At 34.9% G+C, this 20854-nt stretch overlaps 2 protein-coding genes across 2 annotated transcripts in view; both read left to right on the forward strand.

Moving 5' to 3' along the window:
* Positions 1 to 396, forward strand: part of LOC110028613 (nuclear transcription factor Y subunit C-4-like) — a 4825-nt gene extending 4429 nt beyond the window's left edge. The window contains exon 3 of the mRNA XM_020730530.1: positions 361 to 396. Within this exon, the coding sequence (XP_020586189.1) occupies positions 361 to 396 (36 nt within the window). The remainder of the gene's footprint in view (positions 1 to 360) is intronic.
* Positions 397 to 2303: 1907 nt separating this feature from the next.
* On the forward strand, positions 2304 to 14430 carry LOC110028635 (metacaspase-1). The gene is made up of 5 exons (XM_020730565.1): positions 2304 to 2847; positions 2947 to 3277; positions 4185 to 4305; positions 7160 to 7366; positions 14165 to 14430. The coding sequence occupies exons 1-5, from the start codon at positions 2490 to 2492 to the stop codon at positions 14222 to 14224; spliced, it is 1077 nt and encodes a 358-aa protein (XP_020586224.1). The 5' UTR covers positions 2304 to 2489; the 3' UTR covers positions 14225 to 14430.
* Positions 14431 to 20854: the final 6424 nt, after the last annotated feature.

Below are 20854 nucleotides of genomic sequence, written 5' to 3' on the forward strand. Positions count from 1 at the left end.
GGGGGGGGGGGAGGGGTCTGGGGGATTTGACGGCGGTGGAATGGAGGTGCAGGAGGGGTATGGTGGGGTGGGTAATCCTGCTCCGCCGACACATCTTCCGCCGTCGGGGTTTTGATTAATAAATGAGAAGTTTTTAATTGGGTTGAAGAGACGGTCGCTTTCTGCGTCCTTTGATTTTTAGATAGTTCTGTTTGGGTAATTTTCTTCTTGCTCTTTCTGAAAATCATTTGTTGTAAAAATTTATTTTTTTTATGAGAGTTGTTAGAATGTGATGGCTGAAAGAAAATTATAATATGATTTCTTAAAAACAAAATGAATTTATAGTCGCTGTAATTTTTTAAAAAATAATTTCTTTTACAGCAACGTCGCTGGTGCAGTACCCCGAACAGACCATGAGGGGAGGGTCTGATTGGGATAGTTTTATGTAAATTTTGCTTTCTAGATCATTACCACAGTTCAAATTTGGATAACCATCTTTTTGTTGATTTCTAGAAATTATTGTAGTAGAGAGTTACTTTTTTCAACCTAACTTATTAAATTTTGGCGGCTATCAAAAAATAACTTTCTGATAACAGCTTCTTCAAATAGCTGCAGTTGTCCCGAACACACTCTGAATCATGCCATTGACTCATAAATATAGGATTGCTCTCATTTAGCATAAAACAATTTATATATATTTATATATATATATATATATAATGGTGTGCAATAATATTACACATGTTTGTATGCATACACTGATTTATGTGTTACCAAGAGATGTTGATTGGGGATAATTATTTACGGATCACTTGAAACATTGAAATTTACAAATTAATCAACTGTGAATTTTGACCTAATGTATTAAAAATGTAAAATATGAGTTGGGATTTTATCATGAATTTTAATATTTGAATGAGATTTTAAAAAATGGATAAATTGGCGCGGTTGATTTATAGTTAGCAAGTTCTGGGCGGTCCGTACATAATTGCCTCTTTTAAATAATATGTTTAGAAATGTAAATTAAATTTTAATTTTCAGCAAAGTTATGTACATAGTTAAATTAAATATTTGACTCATTAAGATGAACTTAGGAAAATAAATTGAATTCAAGCTAATTATTAAACTGAATATAATAAAAAATAATAATAATAAGCTCTTGTTAATTGCCCTAACGACAATTAAACTTAAAATATTTAAATCCTTAGAACAAAATCATATTTTTATAAGCCTTTCATTTTTGTATAATAGGATGAAAGATGATGTTGTCATAAAGAAATATATGTTTGACAAAAATCATCATTACGGTTTCAATTAGTTCCAATTAAACTTAAAATATTTAAATCCTTAGAACAAACTCATATTTTTATAAGCCTTTCATTTCTGTATAATATGATGATGTTGCCATGAAGAAATATATGTTTGACGAAAATCATCATTACGGTTTCAATTAGTTCATTATAAACTTAAAATGTATTTTAAAATATAATAATTTATCATTTGGTCATTATTATTGTAAGATCATCATTATTCAATTGTCATTGTCATTACCGACAACCATATTATCACCATCAAGTCATCATCGCTTGATCAGTGCCACAATCATCAATCACTGTCACCTAACAATCACCAATATTATTATCTAATCATCATTAATGTTCCATCACTCTTTATTATTTTCAAAGAAAATCAAATCAATATCTCACACTCTTGTAAAATTATTTCTCCTTCAAGGGATGGATGAAATTTTTAGAACTCTCGTTTGTAAGGATGAATAATTTTAATTACGCTCGCTCGATGGTTTTTTTCTTCTTAGATTTCGATCTTTATACATAATTAAGACGACAAATTCTCTCGCTCCACTATTATAAATTTTCTAACATACAACAAATTTCAAGCCGTCAAATAATCCTTCAGAAAGAGATATAACCATACCCTTGAAGGAGCAGCTGCATTTTAAATTGTTATTCAATTATCTTTCATGGTAAGAGAGAAATCTAGAAGCCCGGTGATACTTCTAGAATTGTAGCTGACTATTTCTTATGTTTGACAAAAATCTTTAAGATAGCCTGTGGAAAAGTCAAAAGAATAAGATTTTAATTTTAAGGTTATTAGCTCAAGCAACTTACCTCATGATTTATGTTCACTATTTTTAGAAAAAAATACCTGATAAATTTTAAATTGATAAGATAGCCAGGAATTTTGAAAAATGTATGAAAAAAGTGATTGTTTTGAAATAACAAGTTTCAGGTGGTCCGTATGTAAATATTATGGTTTATATTAAATGTGAAAAAATAGCCATGAATTTCTCCATGTTCTGCCGCTACTATGCGGGCAGGTTGGACGCGTTCCTCAGGATCATCATAAAAACGACTCGTCAAGCCTTGCTCTGACGCCCAGCGTCGGACTACCACCCTCCTCGCGAAAGCTGATCGTATCATCGAATCTTCTCATCAACAAATCGGCGTCTTCTCCTCTTCGCCGGCGTCGATCCCCACCGAGTTCCGGCCATGATGATGCTTATTGACTGCTCCGGCTGCCGGACTCCACTGCAGCTCCCGCCAGGCGCTAAATCAATACGCTGCGCCATGTGCCGTGCCGTCACCCAAGTCGCCGATCCCCGCAGCATCCCTCCTCCTTCAAACAGCAGCCACCCTTCCTCCTCTCCGTCGCCGCATCGTCCCCCTCCACCACCGCAATCAGTCGTTCCGCCGTCGCCTCACGGCCGGAAGAAGGCGGTGATCGTCGGGATCTCGTATCGATACTCCCGGCACGAGCTCAAGGGTTGCATAAACGACGCCAACTGCATGAAGTATCTTCTCATCAACCGATTCCACTTCCCCGAGTCCTCCATCATCGAGCTCACAGGTGCCCTAATCCTGCATTTTGAGCTTTTTTAATTTTTTTTTTGTCGTTTCCGCGATGGCTTTGTATTAATGTTTGCTTTTGCATGTAAGTATTTTGCAGAAGAACAAACCGATCCCTATAGAATTCCGACCAAATACAACATAAGGATGGCGTTGTATTGGCTTGTACAGGGTTGTCAGCCAGGGGACTCCTTGGTATTTCACTATTCAGGACATGGATCACAGCAGAGGAATTTTAACGGAGATGAGGCTGATGGATATGATGAAACCATTTGCCCTCTGGACTTTGAGACGCAGGGGATGATTGTTGATGATGAGATAAATGCAACTATTGTTAGGCCGCTTCCTCATGGTGTTAGGCTTCATGCCATAATAGATGCTTGTCATAGTGGAACGGTCCTTGATCTTCCATTCCTTTGTAGAATGAACAGGTAAAATGACCATTTCTACGTTTTGCTTTATTCTATAAAGTTTGTTGAAGTGTAAAGAGTTATTTTCTTCTGTTTATATTGATCTTTTCACTAGCCATTTACTTTAACTATAACTAACAACTAAATGTGCAAATTAAAGCTATTGAATTGTTGCTAGGTGTTCTTTTTGATATATTTCATCAGTTGCACATGAATAATTCAACCTTTGGCATCCAAGCTCTTGGTTCGCCAATGCCCCCTTAGTCATTTTAGCAACTACCATATTTCAACTAATGCATGCTTAAGGCCATTTTTTAGCGATTGGAAGTGAAGCATAGGGAGTAAACGGTAAATGGGGTGCACTATGTGAATTTATGCGAATTTTGTCATGGAGTATGCTAGGAAGTATTCTTGTTAAACTGTTTCGCATATAAAAAAAACTAAATATGTCTAACATATTATGAGGCAGTTTTAATCAATCTAGAGCTTTACATTCATATATGCTACCCATATTAGTTGATCTTCCACAACTAATGTTAGGTTTACCAAGTAGGTCTTTTTGAGACGAAGATAAGCTACAAAAGAGAAACTTTACTGGCAAATTCAAAATTGGGAATGATTACATCTATAGTTAAGGCAGAAAATCTGCACTTTAATGTATTTATTTGATATTAAAAAAATATTGTAAAATAAATTGTACTCTATATTTTTGTTTGTTTCGTCTTTCACATGTCTAAATCTAAACCTGTCAAAACTTAATTTTTCTGAAATTAGCACACCTGTACTGTGTTTTCAACTCTCAGTTGCTTTACTTCATACTGTTTTGAATTAGCTAAAATTTGTTTCTTGGGTACATTAAACAGTCATCCCTTGATGATTGTTTAAAACGCAATTTCTGTTCTTATGGATATTGTTTGTATTGATCTAGAACCGGGCAATATGTGTGGGAAGACCATCGTCCAAGATCTGGCATCTGGAAAGGTGCGAGTGGCGGGGAAGCAATCTCCTTCAGTGGCTGTGATGATGATCAAACGTCTGCTGATACTTCAGTAAGTTCTTTTTTACTTTCTAAGTATGAAGCTTTGAGAGAACCTGGACATAACAATTACATGAACCTGCATAAAATATGAATAATAGTAGTGAGTTACAGAATCCTTTGTCTTATTTCATTGACTCAGGAAAATAATTGGTTCATTAAGCCTGTAGTCTTAAACAAGATATGTTCCTATGTCAGTAAGAAATATAGCATAATTGGTACTACTGTTCTTTAAATAAAGTTTACCGAACACAAATTTCCTTATTTTAGTTTGATTCATTGCATTTCTTAATTTTAGTGATTTTTTTCATCATAACACGCCAGATTAATATATTCATAAGCTTGTGAAATAAAATGCAAATTATAGTGATTTGTAAATTACTGGACTAATTTATCATACAGTTTTAATATCAAGTGAATGGTACTTGCCTTTTTTTATTAATATTCATTTTTTTTCTAAAAATTTTTGTGGGATTAAAAATGCAAATAAAAGAAATAATAAAGTCTTAAAACAGTAGAAAAAAAAAAGAAGAAAAATCTAATATATAAACATGGAAAGAGAAGCATTCACTTGTTGAAGGTTCATGATGAATTGAGAGATGTTCTCGGAATAGATGAGAGGAGGGTGAGTTGTAAAGCTGCGTTATTTCTTGTTAGGGGAGAAATCGAGAGAGAAAGAAGTGGAGTACGTGCAAAGAGGGAGACATCGTCGTCACCCATAGAAGTGAGAGGGAAGCTTTCTTAATTATTCTCGAAGAAAACATGTGCCATTTTTCATATATTCTTCTAATTGGATAGGACAAGAATATAAGTGAGGGTAGAGGGTGATTATAATGCAGATTCTATTTCCGCTCAAGGCGCTTAACAATTCGAATAATGCCTCTTTGTAGGCAAGGAGGAAACAATCATGAAAACTGATGGGGATGTGAGCACCCTGTTCAAGGTGCAGCAAATGCCTGTAAAGCTGGAATGACACTGAAATTTTTTCCATCATTTTAGAAGTTAACAGTTTTATCAAGTGTAGGACTTGATATCTCCAAGAACTTGGTCGTGTGCAGCAACAGCCTATCAGAATTGAAAAGCATCACATATTAAGCAGAGCTTGGCATGAAAATAATAATAATAATTATAGAAAAAAAAAATGGTATGGACAGTCATGGTTAGTCGATTAATATAAGTTAAAGGGGATAGCTAAGAGCCAACCAATGTGATTTGGGCAACAGGCGAGTGAATGGTAGGCACCAAAAGTATGGAGTTGTTGATGAGTGCTAATTGTTAGTAGTAGCAGCAGCCAACAACAACAACCAGATATCCAAAACAACAACATCATTGAGGAACATATAACTAGACTTCCTTCTCCTACTCCAAAGCAACAACATCTTTAGCCTCCAATTTGCTGAACCAAAACAACAGCAGCAGCCATATCAAAGATGCAGCATGATCAAAAGAGAAGAGAACCTATCTGGTAGGTGTTGACATACCAAAATAGCATATGCAAAGAGAAACACAAAGAAGACCAAGGAAGCAAATAGACCATAACCACACAACACAAAAACAAAGAAAAAATAAGGCCAAAAACCAACAGAACCAAAGCCAACCCGAAAACAGGAGAAAATATCAAATAGAATATCATGTTTGCCTTTCAATCTCAACATAGACCTAACAAACAAAAGAAAAAAAAGAAAAATTAAACTCCAATATTATGTTTATCTAAATTTATAGATAAACAAAATATGATTGAAATAAAAAAAAAAATCCAAAAATAAGATAAAGAAAAGAAAAGAGAAAATTAAAACAACAAGAGCAAACTAAAATAATCAAATAGACTAAAAATCTTTAATAAATGAAGGGATATTATCTCTAAACTTTCACCTTCTACTCTTCCACTTAATAATCTCAAGGTTGTGAAAAGCCATTCTATCAATAGTAGAAAAAGAATTTTTAAAAATTCTTTCATTCCTTTCCCTCCAAATAACATAAGCAGTAATATGAGCAACCAGTAAATAAAATATCTTATCAATGCTAGAAGAAAAGAATCCACTTGAGAGAAAATGTATAATAGATTAATACTTAAAAGAAGAAATTTTCCATAAAGAATACATCTTTTAAGTAAAGTATGGGCAAAATAACATTGAAAGAAAAGATGATTGTGAGTCTCATTATGATCTGAGCATAAAACACTAGAATTGTTAATCATTGTATCTCTATCAATCAAGACACCATAAGCTTTGAGACTATTAAGTAAAATTTTTAAAGTATTGATAGCATATTTGATAGTAACCTTTAACCCAGACATACTTATTCCAATCCACAACAGAAGAATTCAAAATACAAATTATAAATGAATTTATGATTGTATTTGTCATGACCATTCCAATGACAAGAAGTGAAACCATTTTTAATAGGAATATCAAGAGTAGAACTTAAACTAAAAACAGGAATATAACAAGATGAAGGAAAATACCAAAATTAAAAAAAACACCCCAACCTGGTTCCTGCAATCATGGAAACCGCAAGTTGCGGAAGCCATGTATCGCCGAATGGGAGAATCCTGCCTATCGCAACTATGATTTCGCTGGGTTGTTGAGCTTCCGTGGAATGGACAAATCCCACAGCATTCTGTGGGACCGGGGCGAACAGAATGCTCATGCGTCTGTAGGACCAGGGAAGATAATTTTTCTAGGAGTTGTCGTGGTTAATGAGTTGATCACAATTGAGTATAGAAAGTGTGTTATATCTGCGAAAATAGTCAACTAACAAACTTACCCTATTATTTAATATTTTACAAATACTCAATTTTTAAAATTTTCCCCCTTTTATTCCAGCTTCTTTCTGTCTCATAACTTTTATTTGTTTGAATGCAATAGGCTCTTTCAAAGGTCACTTCAACAGGAGCTATGACATACTGCTTCATCCAAGCCATTGAGAGGGGACATGGGTCCACTTATGGAACCATACTTAACTCGATGCGATCAACCATTCGAAACACTGGCGATTCATTAGGCGGAGGCCCTGTTACTTCACTTCTCAGTATGCTGATTACAGGAGGTAGTTTAAGTGGTGGCTTAAGACAGGTAAATTTTTTATTCATCAATGTCCGCCCTTCTCTAGTTGTTTAATATGTTGTTCGAATAAATTTAGGGTTGACTTGTGTGAAACTTTAGTCATTTTAATCCACATGAAACACATGCTAATCCATGCAATTGGAGTTCAAATGCATTTATGTCCATCTTAGTGATGAGCTGGAGTCTGGTGATATTGATGAAAAATGACTTGTAAGTGCCAAATTGAAATAGCGTACTATGCCTTTTATTGACGGCATTCACATAATTTACAACTTGATAAGATGTCAATAAACAAAAGCATAGTTGAATAAGGACATTTATCAAAAATATATTTGATTGTTCTAATTTTTTGGATTTTTAGGGTTCTTTTCTATTAAATAAAAATCATGATTATCTTTCTTTTAGATTAATGGATAAGATTTTTTGGGACTTGCCTGGTAAATAGTAATAGATTTCAGCTTAGTTAATTTCAAATACAATATTATTTTTATAAATAATTTTTTTATTGCCTGTAATTGAATAACACAATTATGAATAAAATTTCAAAAATTTTCCCTCCTTTACTCTTTCTCACTATGGGTTTCTCTCTTATATATGTGATCTTTATTAATATTCAAATTATTGTCTTCTTTGTCAGCTCATGCACAATTCTTGAGACTCCTCTCTCCCATGGAAGAAACTCCTCTCTTTAGATTTTTTTTTTGTTTTTTCAAGAAATTAATCCCATTCTTCTCATCTGTCTCTTAAAATCTCCCCAATTCGTTTCACATCCCATAGTTGAATTTAAGAGAAATTGAATATTACTAATTCAAAAGCAAATTCAAAGAATATTAAGAAAAGAAAGATCAAGAAAATAACCTTGAAGCACTCCACCAAATTGCCATGAAGTTATTCTCTTTTTGCATCAATTGGTATAAGAGCCCAATTTCTTTTAAAGTAATTACATCAAAACGCTAGCCATAACCCTAAACTCAAACAATATAAATTCACCAAAACCAATATCCTTAGCCTTAAACTAACCATGACACCTTTAAAGTTGAAAATACATGCTTATGATGCAAAGATTATGTCTAGAAGCTGCCACCACAAACATAACTCATTTTGAAGTCATCATCTTAAATTTATTATGTTTCATCATTCTTCATAAATATGCTCCTTATGAGTAGGAATAGGACTCACAAATCATATATATATATATATATATATATATATATATATATATATATATTTATATATATGTTGTATAACAAAAAAGTGCTGCGTTGACCTTGAAGAGATTTGGCTGTCTACAAGTCTTGTTGCTCACTCTCCGTCATGGCCCAAATGATTCATTGGGTGTGATTCACAGGACAAAATTGGATTAATAAAAAGAACATACATACATACATACATACATACATATATATATATACATACATACATATATATATATACATACATACATATATATATATACATACATAAAACTTAAAATGAAACATTTTTTTTAGAACCACACACACACACACACACACACACACACACACACACACATATATATATATATGTGTGTGTGTGTGTGTGTGGTTCTAAAAAAAATGTTTCATTTTAAGTTTTTTGGATCAATTTGGATAGTGAGTCACATTGAAGTGAGTTTGGCAGCTTCCAGACATAATCAATCTTAAAAAGTATTCAGTTCAGAATAATATTATTTATACGGTTTAAATTTTGTTGATTAATCTCTTCCTTTTGAGTATGAATTGGACTCACAAACTACATACATTATTCAAGAAAATTATTTCACTTCAAGCATTTGGATCTGAATTTTGATGGCGAATCACATTGAAGTGACTTGTGCGGCTTCCAGACATAAACAATCTCTTAAGCATTCAAGTTCAAGATAGTACTATAAATAGAGTTTAGATTTGGTTGATAAATATGCTCCTAATGAGTATGAATAGACCTCACAAATCATATATACTATGCTAAGGAATTTATTTCACTTCAAGTGTTTGGATTTGAGCTCTATTTTGAAAGTGAGTTGCAATGATATGTATTTGCTTTGCAGGAACTCGTTTACTGTAAACTTGGTTTTGTGTTTGTTTGAACTATAATGAGCTTCATTTGTATCCACATTATATTGATATTTTATTACCTTCTCATTATTTAAAATAAAGTTAATGTTTTAATCCATCATTATGTTAATTTAATATTATTTTGTTGTTATGAAAGCAAAAAAGCAAAACTAAAATTTACTTCCTATGTCTCAAGATTGGAACTCACTTTTTTCCTTTTTAACATAGGTTTTAGGAATGGGAACTTTGTTGCATTCATTCAACCAAAAGACACTTTAACACACATGGAAATGAGATCCAATCACTCTAGGACATTTGCAGTGAAACAATCTCATACTAAGTGATATTCGGAAAAGTATGTGCTAATGAATGGTAGTACTATTGCCTAAAAGTAAAAGATGAGATAGTTAAGGGATCAAATCATTGTAATGTATTTGACTCATGATTGCACATATGATTGTGGTTCTTATTCTTATGATAATTACAAATGGTTCATATCTAAATTGAGATTATCATCTTTTTCACTCTCATAGATGTGATGAATCATTTTTGAGGAATTAATGTTAGGCGTGTAAGTGAGTTAATCTGACTCGTGAGCCGGTTAGAGCTCTGCTCGATAAGTGGCTCGGGAACTAAGCTTAATGAGCTAAAAAGCTAAGTTAAAGCTAGCTACTACTCGACTTGTTAGTTCGTGAGCCGGCTCGTTTGAAAAAATATTTATATAAATTATACTCAAAATATATTAAATTTGAAGACTTTATTATATTTAAAAAAATATTTTGTATTTTATCTTAAGTGATTTCTTGTTATTTCTCTCCTAATTGCTCATTTTATTTATCATTTATTATAATATTACCCTAAATTAATATTATTTTCTCTCTTTTATAATAAATAAGTTGGTTCATGAGTTGGCTCAAATTTATAGACTTAAGCTGAAGCTCAAGCTCAAACTCAATAATATTAATCAAGCTCAAGCTCAAGCCGAGGGTGATTCGAGCTTGACTGGACTCGTTTACACCACTTGTCAATACATTTGATCTATATCAGCATTCATGTCTCATGAATAATATGAATATCATTATCAATATTGATTTTATCATGGTTATGCATATAGCCATTCATATACAAGGCCCTTTTCACTTGTGACATATAATATTATACACCAGTTTCTGAATCTCTAAAGGCTCAAAAACTTATGCAAGTTCATATGGTTGTGTCTCAGCCATCGGTTCAAAAACTTGACCCTCTTTTGTGTTAGTTTATGAGGATTGCTATTTTGATGATCCTGTTTGACGTGGGATTGTGGGGTTTACACGATGTCACAATCCTAGTTGCAGGAAGTCCACGATAGTGAAAAATTGTGGGATTCCGTGATTCCACTACATTCCAAATAGGGAAATGCAATCACGGGATACGATCGGGCACAAGTTTCGTCTTGTGAATGCCATTTTATGGAAATTTTTGCCTCGTTATTGATTTCAACATAATCATTTTCCTTTAGCATTATTTCCTATTCCTTTCTTTCTACTTAGGATTTTTTTCTACTGTGGAGACTATTTATGTGTGGGTTTTTTTTTTTTGAGGGCTTTTGATTTGTTTTGTGTGTTAGAGGTTGTATCTTGATTTCTAACTTAATTGAGTGTTATATCATTTTCCTTTTACAAGTGGTGCAATTTTGCTCAAGAATAGGTGGTGGAATATTTTTGCAGCTCGTATTTCGTTGTTTCCTTGTTCGAGACACTGTTTTCAGCCGGGAAGTCTAAAAATGCACTGGATTTGCTGTCCAAGTAAAGATTTCAGCTCCTATCCCCATCCAAACATCGTTAGTACTTCATATTTCTACATTCATGTTATTCCACAGTCACCTCTCCACCAAACCCTCTTCCTAAATACCTTCTAGGAACCCTAGAAAGGTATAATCTGGTATCAGAGCGCAACAATCTGTACATTTTTCAGGGTTTTGTTTTTCTTTTCCTAATCCAAATTTTCTAAAAAGAATAATTTTCTCCTTACCCAATTCATTCCTACCGCATTTCCTAACTCTGACCTTAAATTTTCAAAATTCAAATTTTTTACCACAAAATATTCACCTATCATTAAAACCTAAGCCTTCGACAAACATTGATTTGCAATTCTACATTCGCGGAAAACCTGATCAGAAGGAAAAGACTTCATGCTGCTAAGAAAAAAGTCTCAATGAGATGTCTAGGAACTTACTATGGAGGATATACAACTGGAAATTCTCCAACTGTAATATAGGTTGCCTTTAAGAGAAAACATTTCGATGGCATCACTTATTGCCACTATGGTGACTCATCGGATTGGGAGGGGAAAGTGAATCCCCTCCACTAGAAAATTTTCAGTTACAAAGATTCAATATCCTGACAATTTGGAACGTAATATTAGAGGAGTCAAGTTTTTGGAGTGAAAATTAACTTGCAAGAATTTGACGATTATATGGATCCAGACGAATTTATCTAGTGATTCCTAGTAAAATAATTTTTTGAGTATAAGAATGCTCTACTGGACAGAAGGGCAAGCCAACTGCCCATAAGTTTAAGTGTTGTGCATCTTTGTGGTGGGAGAATCTGAATTATCTTTCTCTGTAGGAAGAGAAGAGTAAAATTACGATATATTCTAATATGAAAAGCGATGTGCAGCACAATTATTTTTTCCCACATTGCCGATAGGATATGTTCATTAATCTCCATCTATGCTAGAGAGATTCTTTTGTGCGAAAATACACAATTGAATTTGATCAACTCATGCTGAAATGTCAGTTGGTGGAACCAGAGGAGCACACAATAGCAAGATACCTTGGAGGATTGAGTTCGTCTATTAAGGTGCAGTTGCATATTGGTCCTTACTTGATATATTTACTATAAATTTGAAGGTGGAGAAAGAACATCACAGGGTGACTGTCATGTCTTACAGGCAGAGTTAAACCTCAAAATCAAGTAGCAAACGTACACCTAGCGGAGCTTCCAAGTCGAGCCCGCTTGAGGAGAAATTTGTTCATAGTGGAGAACAGGTGGAGCTAACCAATGCTCCTATATTCGTTCCAGTTAGAAATGGTTCAAGTGCCATGATTTTGGACGCGATGTGTCTGATTTCCCAGACAGTAGGGCAATTTCTTTCACTAAACATAGAACAGTTGAAGAAATGGACAATGATACGGGTGACACTAAAGAAGGTGAGTGCACAAAAGGGGGGGTACCAATCTCTAGCTGATAAGGGAGAGATACTAGTATTTCAAGATGAGCCATGAGAGAAACTCCAACAAGATTTTGGTTGTCCTAGAAGATAATGTGTCATAGGAGCCAATACCGAAAAAGGGGTAGCTCTTGTTGAAGGAGTCGTTGGATTCTGATCGATAATTTACCTCTTGGGTGGTTACCACTAAGAGTGTTTCAGCGTGTCACAAATTTCATTCCAGAGCTAATTTCTGCAAATAGACTTGTTTATTGAATGTGCCTTGCCGAGTACGAGAAGTGGGATAAGTATGTTACATATTAATGGTTTGAGACTTTGATCATGAGAATATCCCTCTATAAGAAAATTTGGCTCTAGTTTTGCTAAAAAATGGACATTTATTCTATCAGGATAGGCTTTGGAAGGAAATATGTGTTTTGGAGTTGCCTGAAATGCACGCAAGCATAAATTTACAGTGAGACTGCCATAGACACAATGATGCAATGACTTTATTTTGGTGATAGATCGATTTCATAAGCATAGAAAGAAGAGGCATCTCCTAGCGTGGGAGAATGATATAGGACTGTCAGGTTTATAGGATGTCGAGATCCTGATGCGGAATGTCCATGATAGTGTGAAATTCAGAGGATCCCTTGATTCTGCTACATTCCACAGGGAAAAATGATCACGAGATGCAATCGAGTGCGAGTTTCATCCCTTAAATGTTGTTTTACTTGATTTTTTGCCCCTGTTATTAAATTCAGCATAATCTTAGATGGTTATCTGATGATCTGGTTACGAGTGTGTGTGTGTGTGTGTGCGCGCGTGTGCGTGCGTGCGTGTGCGTGTGCATGTGCGTGTGTGCGTGCTCGTTAAGTCATCATTAAACGAGTATTTATCGAGTTTTGTTTATTAAGCAATGAACAAGCTTGTTCACGAACAAAATGAGGAAGCTTTCATTGTTCAAGCTTGTATATATATATGATGAGATTTTATTTTTTTGGTCGAACTTCATTCAGTTAGGTGAATAATCAAATATAAAATATTAATGAGTATTATCAAGTGCCCTAATTCACTTATCTATAAGCTTTTTTTTGGCTATTTTAATCCAAGACTATTAATAATCTCATTTTCATTCTACTTGCCATTTCAAGTTAACAACGAGCATAAACTAGATTTTTCTCCCTCTTGAAGGGGTAGACATTTAAATCTCTCAGAAAGGGGAAAAAAACATTGCTATTTACAAATCTAGCACCCTCTGTCATCCATTCTTCAAATTCTCATTCAAATATTAAAATTCATGATAAAATCCCAACCCCATATTTTTCAATTTTATTAAATTCTCTATGATTTGATCATGACACGTGAATCCTTCAGTTCAGCAGTTCAAAAAATAAAAAAAAAAAGGAAAATCACCTGAGTGCTAGTTTTGTAAATAGCAAAGTTTCACATGTTGTGTATGCAATTATCCAAACAAAAAAAAGGCTTTATTTACCAACTTCTTTCGATGTACTATATCTGTTGATCCTTTTGAACTAATAGGCATATTTTTGTCTTGCAGGAACCCCAGTTAACTTCATGCGAAATGTTCGATGTTTACATGAAGCCATTCTCTCTTTAAAGCCCAGGTTTGCCTATCACGTATACTCTCACTGTTACTGATCTCCTCTTGCTCCTGCTCCACTTTTCATTCATGTAGTGATTTTTTATCGTCGAGTGTGTGTCTTATCATGAAGGCAGTCTCATTTTGATTTACAATTTTTGTCCATATTAATAATTATTCGACTTTCATTTCGTTATAATTTACTATATGTGTGTTTAGTGACTTGTTTCTGAGTTATATTACTGCTGCGCTTAGGAGGATCTGTGTGCCTATTCTGTGTAGACTTCCTTCCATTCATGAGAATACCAGCAGCTATGTACAGAATTTTATGAGGTTATCTGAAGAAATTTACTATATTTCGTTTATTTGATTATATTAGCTTAAGGTTTCTTCGGTTTGCTGCAAAGGAAATGTTGTTTTAAAGTAATATATTGTATTTGAAATTAGAGTTGTTTGGTTCGATGTAAAATAAATGTAGAACTGTATTTTTTTTTTTTTGGGTTTGAAAGAAATAAATTCAATATAAAATAAACGCAGTAAACTCCATGGTGGTGGTGATAACGGGCAGCGGGCGGCAACCAACTATGATGGTGGCGGCTGGCAGCGATGTGAGGCCAGCAGAGGTGGCAAAAGGTCAGGGGCAGCCGACGGTAGCTATAGCGAGCGATGGTGTTATTTTACACAAAATAGGGTTTGGAATTTGCTAAAATCTAGTGAATTTCAAATATAATTTATTGGAATTTTAAATGGCATTGTTTCTCTTTCAATCAAACGCATAATTTTTAAACCCCTTAAAAAAAATGACTACTCTATTTTGCTTTTGCTGATCAGGTAATGTATAGTAGCTGAGAACTTATGTTTTTATTTTTAAAAAAAATACTCAAAAATAATTAAAAAGTTATTTTAAATTTTTTAAAAATAAATAAATAGGTTATAATATATCAAATATATTTCATTTTATTTAAATATATAAATAAAATAAAATAAAAAACTATAAGTGAAGTGATCTCAAATATCCCCTAAATTATTGTCTGGAGAAATATAAATGCTGATCTCTTGCAGCTTCATAATCGTATCCTAAATATATCAACCAGCTCGAAGAGTATATGACTTCTAACTTTATTGCGCATCTTTATAATGAAATAAATAAAGCCAATATTGTCAGGTTTATGCTAAAAGCATTTCAAAATTGAGGCCTCTTTAATGCTAAGCCATTAAGTTTTCGAAGTGATTATAGGAAAAAAAAATTTATAGACATTTTAGGAAGCTTTAAAATTAAATCTTCTTGTTTGGGAAATTTGAAATTAAATCTGTAAATTATAATAATTACAGGGGGCGTTTACATATGTAGCACACAATTCTAATGCATTTATACATCTCACACTTAAATTTTTATATTTAAGCATATTGCGCTCCAATCTTTAATATCACTTGACATGAATTTCACGACGATTATCACAAATCTCAAGGAATTTTTTGAAACTCAAATTAAATATAATTCACAACTTTGATTTCAACAAAAGTACAATCAAATTGGCTGGCTCGATAAGATGAACACAGTGACACTGAAATTGGTATAATGCGAGTTAAATCAAGCAAGTCTGAACACAGTGACACTGAAATTGGTATAATGCGAGTCAAAAGTCATTAAACCATATTTGGAAGCTTTGGTGGCTAATTGGGAGGATCAAATAGATTCCCAATTTGACAGACTTATGGTGAAATCGAGTGTCTCGATGAAACACAACCAACAAGCCCAATGTCACTCAATTTCGACATCATTAAGGCACTTGAATGTCCACAAAATGTCGTATGATCATAGGAATCTTTGTGGGTCGTCTGATGGAGTGTCTAGAACTTTTTCTTATTTGCAGGAGAAGCATTCTCAGACTCCACAAATAGTGTCATACCTCATTCATGATGATCGAGAAAGGAAACCTAGAGCAACAGCGAAACCAAAAGGAGTAGTTGAATTCCAATGTACTTTGGCACTGAATACATTTACAAACATTTCCTGCTCTAGCAACCACCGACCACAGTCGATCACCATTCGTCGAAACCCCCTGCTCACAGTTGTCGATGAATTCTATGGTGCAACAATGCACCTCAAAGACAATGTAACGACGCATCCCAAAGATGATGAGTAGCGCTTCGATGATAGTGTAATGATGCACCCGAAGACGATGCAACAACGCAATCCGAAGATGGTGTAACAATGCACCACGAAAACAGTGTAACAATGTATCTTGAATTCCACATAACCCCAAAAGAGTAACGACGTACCCAAAAGACAGTGTAACTCCTCACAATATGAGGTATATATACAGGAGTTTCTCCATACTCATAATACAGGAGTTTCTCCAAATTCTTGAAGTTCTCTACTCATAGCTCCCTACTATGGCCTACGACTAAGGTCATCAAAACAACTCATTGCTCGCAAACAGCCCGTATTCAATTTGTTCGATAAGCAAACGAGTCAAACATGAACAAAGACTTGTTAGTTTGTGTTCGGCTCATTTTGGGACCATATATATATATATATATCGAGCAATAAAAATATATTAAATTCTATTTCAAAGAGTATTATGATATAAATAATAAGGTGTAAATCCCACCCAGACCCTTATGTAACTAGGGATGTCAAAACGACTTGATGTTCACAAACAACTAGTATTCTGCTCGCTAAGCAAATGAGCTGAATATGAAAAAACTTTCTCGGCTCGTTTACACCACTATTGAGGACATATGTGATTCATTACAACTACAACCCCTTACTACGACCTTGAAAGCCAATTGACGTTACTACCGCTCACCACCATGACCAATGTGATTCACAACTCATGCAGCTCATAACTCTGGCTTTTGCGTCCTAAGGACATTACTACATCTCACAGTTACGATCTACGTGACCAACTATGACCTAAGTGGCTATAGCTTTTGTAGTTCCCAACTTTGTCCTTTATGGCCTACAGACATAACTCCTTGCTATAGCTTATGTGAACTAGGCCTACATAGCTCATAGCTTATGCAGCTCCCAACTCTAGCCTATGGGGCCTGCGAACATTATATCACTGTCCTATATGACCAACTACAACCTACATGGTCCACAACTAATGCAACTCTCAACTCCGGTCTCTGCGACCTATAGACATTATTACAGCTCACCATTATGGCTTATGTGACCAACTACAATTTACGTGCTCCACAATACATGTAGGTCCCAACTCAGGCCTCTGCGACTTATAGAGATGAATATAACTTCACCATACGACCTATTTGACTAGCTACGACCTACGTGGTCCACAACTCATGCAACTTCTAACTCTTGACTCTACAACCAACATACATTAGCACAAGTCACCATGACAACCATATGAACAACGACGGCCTATGTGGCTCACAGCTCATATAGCTCCCAACTTCAACCTTTGTAACCTACTGATGCTATTATAGTTCACTGTTATGACATATGTGAAATACTACGACCTATGTGACTCACAACTCATGTAGCTCCCAACTCTAGCTTCTGTGACTTACGAGCACCATCACAGCTCTCTATTATGGTCGTTCTGGCCAACTGATACTTATGAAGCTAGCACCTATTGCATACATAACCAACTACTATAATAACTTTCAATTATAGCCTCTACGACAAACTAGCACTACAACCACCATCTACAACATTCACGAAGACTACTACCTCCATAGCAATTGAATATGGCATTCACAACTCGTTATGACTATTATTGTGAACCATTGTTGTACCTCAACATTATAATTCAATCTTTTCTAATCCAATAAGAGAGTGGGATTATGTACTTACAATTCTTTAGTGGATTACTTTGACTGATTCACGCCCTATGATTTTTTCCCCTTTTATATAATTTTCTACATAAAAGTTGTGGTGTCTCCTCCCGCTAATTTTCTTTTATCTGTATGTGTGTTGGATCTCGAATATGTTGAGACACTAATTTATTACTCTACTGTCTCGGATCTTCTGGCACACATCTTTTGGCATTGTCTGTGAAAAAGGAAACCACATTCAACATAATATTAAATTTTGAGATGTTGAGCCCCTATTTTTTTGCACTCTTCTATGTGGGGGCAACCATCACCATAATCTCGAAAAGTCATTCACGTTAACATCCCCAACACGATGTGATGAGGCAATGTTCCTACATATTTATACACAAATTCTATGAAGATCCCCCTCCCCCTTCCCCCTCTCGCACCATGCTAGAGTTCTTCCATAACTTGATCAAGAAGTTAATCTCTTCAAGATTTGATACATGGATTGTTTTACAGGCTTGTGTGGACAACACCCCCATTGGGGACAATAAATTCAACAACAACAAAGAAGGCAACTATATCTCCAAGAAAAATTACAGTCCATCTCGACTTACACCATAGGCTCAAGAAATACAAAGCATCTTTGACACCTCATTCTGGACGTAATCGATTCTAGGGGAACTCGATTCGACCTATTTCATAAGAGGCTACAATCATCAAACAAAATGTTCAACTAACAGCCTTGAAAAGGTCAAAATGTCTTAGTGGATTTCATACGACTTTGTCCATGACAAATTAACGATGTAAGCTATCTCTAACTATATGACTTATCACAGGTCTAACATCTTATGTGGATTACAATCAACTTCTTCTACCATAGTCTATGGTCTTTGAGTGGATTTGGTCCGATTAAACAACCTTGGAAAGGTCATACATTCTTATTAGCAAACATAGTCTCCACTCATACCCCCAGAAGACGAGCCTAGGAGGCTAGTCTAAATGGGAAGCCAATAATGGATGTATTCCTCACTAAAAAGACCCGTTAAGGACAAGTGCAGACAAGATAACCACTCTTACCTTTGAAACACACCCATGAGACCAATCTTGATGGGAAGCTAGTGGTTGATACATTGCTCACTAAACGATTCGTTGAGGGCAACTTACAGAGAACGTTTCCACTCATACCCTTGGAAGGTGAGCTTATGAGACAAATCTCGATGAGAAGGTAGTAGAGGATACATCCTCACTAGAATAGTCCCTTGAGGGCAAGTGGCAGATAAGTTCTCCACCCACACCCTTGAAAGATGATCCCGAGAGGTAAGTCTCGATGGTAGCTAGTAGGGCTCGTTTTCATAAGAAAGACTTTATGAGAGTAAGTTGTTGATAAGGTCTCCACTCAATAATTTCAAAAGACTACGAGCCCCAAATGATACATGTACATTAAAATTTTTAGAATGCTATCAGTTTCAGAAGGTATAGAGATATTAAAAACCTCAAAAACCTATGAGCCTTAGAAGGTACAAATTAAACAAGATTATCATAAAAAAATCGAGGCAGTTTTTAAGCAAGAAACCTTCAAACTCAAATTAAAAAAACATCAAAAATTATTATTTTAGTAAAGTTACAATCAAATTGACTGGCTCGACGAGACAAAAACAATGACACCAAAATAGTTCAATCCGAGTCAAATTAAGCTTAGATAGATCCATTAAACCACTTTTTGAACCTTTGAGTGGCTAACTAGAGGGCTAAACAGATTTCAAATCCGACAAGCTTATAGTCAAACTGAGGGTCTAAATGAAACCATTTAACGAGACCAATATCACACAAATCCAACATCGTTATGTCACTTAAATGCCCACAAATTGTCAACTTATCGTGGAAATATGTTTGGGTCGTCCGATAGAGTGGTCTGGAATCCTTCCTTATTTGAAGGAGAGACACTCCCAGACATTATAAATAGAGACCTACTCCCCACATGAGAACTGAGATAGATATCTGGAGCTAGAGTTGGATCAGGACAAGAAGTCAAATTCTAGTGTTTTTTTAGAATAAAAACCTGATGAATATTTCCTGCTCCCACAGTCACTGATCATCATCAATTACTACTCATTGGTCGCCCCCTGATTGTTGGCGTCTATGAAACTTATGGTGCAACAACGCATCTCAAAGACAGTGAAACAACACATCCTACAGATAGTGTAATGATGTACTCTGAAAATTGTGTAACACGTACCTCGAAGATGGTGTAATAACACATCCCAAAAATGACATAACAACGCACCTCAAATACGACATAATAATGCACATCAAATATGAACGATACACCCCAATGATAGAGAACGATGCACCTCAAAGACGGTGTATCAACGCACTCTAAGTACGTGTTGACCTCACTTTTGGTTGAGGTCTAGAAAACTTCTTTAGTAGCCTAGGTCTAGCCATATGACTTTCCTATTGACTAGTCGTAGAAAATTAGAAAAAGTACCCTCACCATTAGAAATTCAAAGTCTTTCTCTTTACTCAACTTGAAGTTTCACATATTGATCTTAACTTCTAGCATTTAGTAGGTAAGATCATTGTGAGAGGATTCAAGAGGAGTTCCTATAGAATTATTTGGCCTTAGGATTGACCCTGGGTGTTGGTTTGGAGTTAGGATACACAATATCCTCACAATATTCTAGCTAAAACCAATCCATAAGGACCCAAAATGAGGATTTCATTGATCCATGGTTCATTTAGAATGGATATCTATCCAATTCCATGTGAAATGCCTAACTTGGTCTTTTGCTCCTAGGCACCTCCAAATTACCTAACTGCCCTTGGGACCTAAATTTGGCCAAAATTCCCAAATTTTGC

Source organism: Phalaenopsis equestris, unplaced genomic scaffold (genome assembly GCF_001263595.1).
Source record: "Phalaenopsis equestris unplaced genomic scaffold, ASM126359v1 Scaffold000517, whole genome shotgun sequence".
Lineage (NCBI taxonomy): Eukaryota > Viridiplantae > Streptophyta > Magnoliopsida > Asparagales > Orchidaceae > Phalaenopsis > Phalaenopsis equestris.

Excerpts from the sequence above, each read along its gene's own strand:
- LOC110028635 (XM_020730565.1), top strand. The coding sequence starts at position 2,490 with ATGATGATGCTTATTGACTGCTCCGGCTGCCGGACTCCACTGCAGCTC. Across the intron at positions 3,278-4,184 it reads TTCCTTTGTAGAATGAACAG|AACCGGGCAATATGTGTGGG; the intron begins GTAAAATGACCA and ends GTATTGATCTAG. Across the intron at positions 4,306-7,159 it reads AAACGTCTGCTGATACTTCA|GCTCTTTCAAAGGTCACTTC; the intron begins GTAAGTTCTTTT and ends TGAATGCAATAG.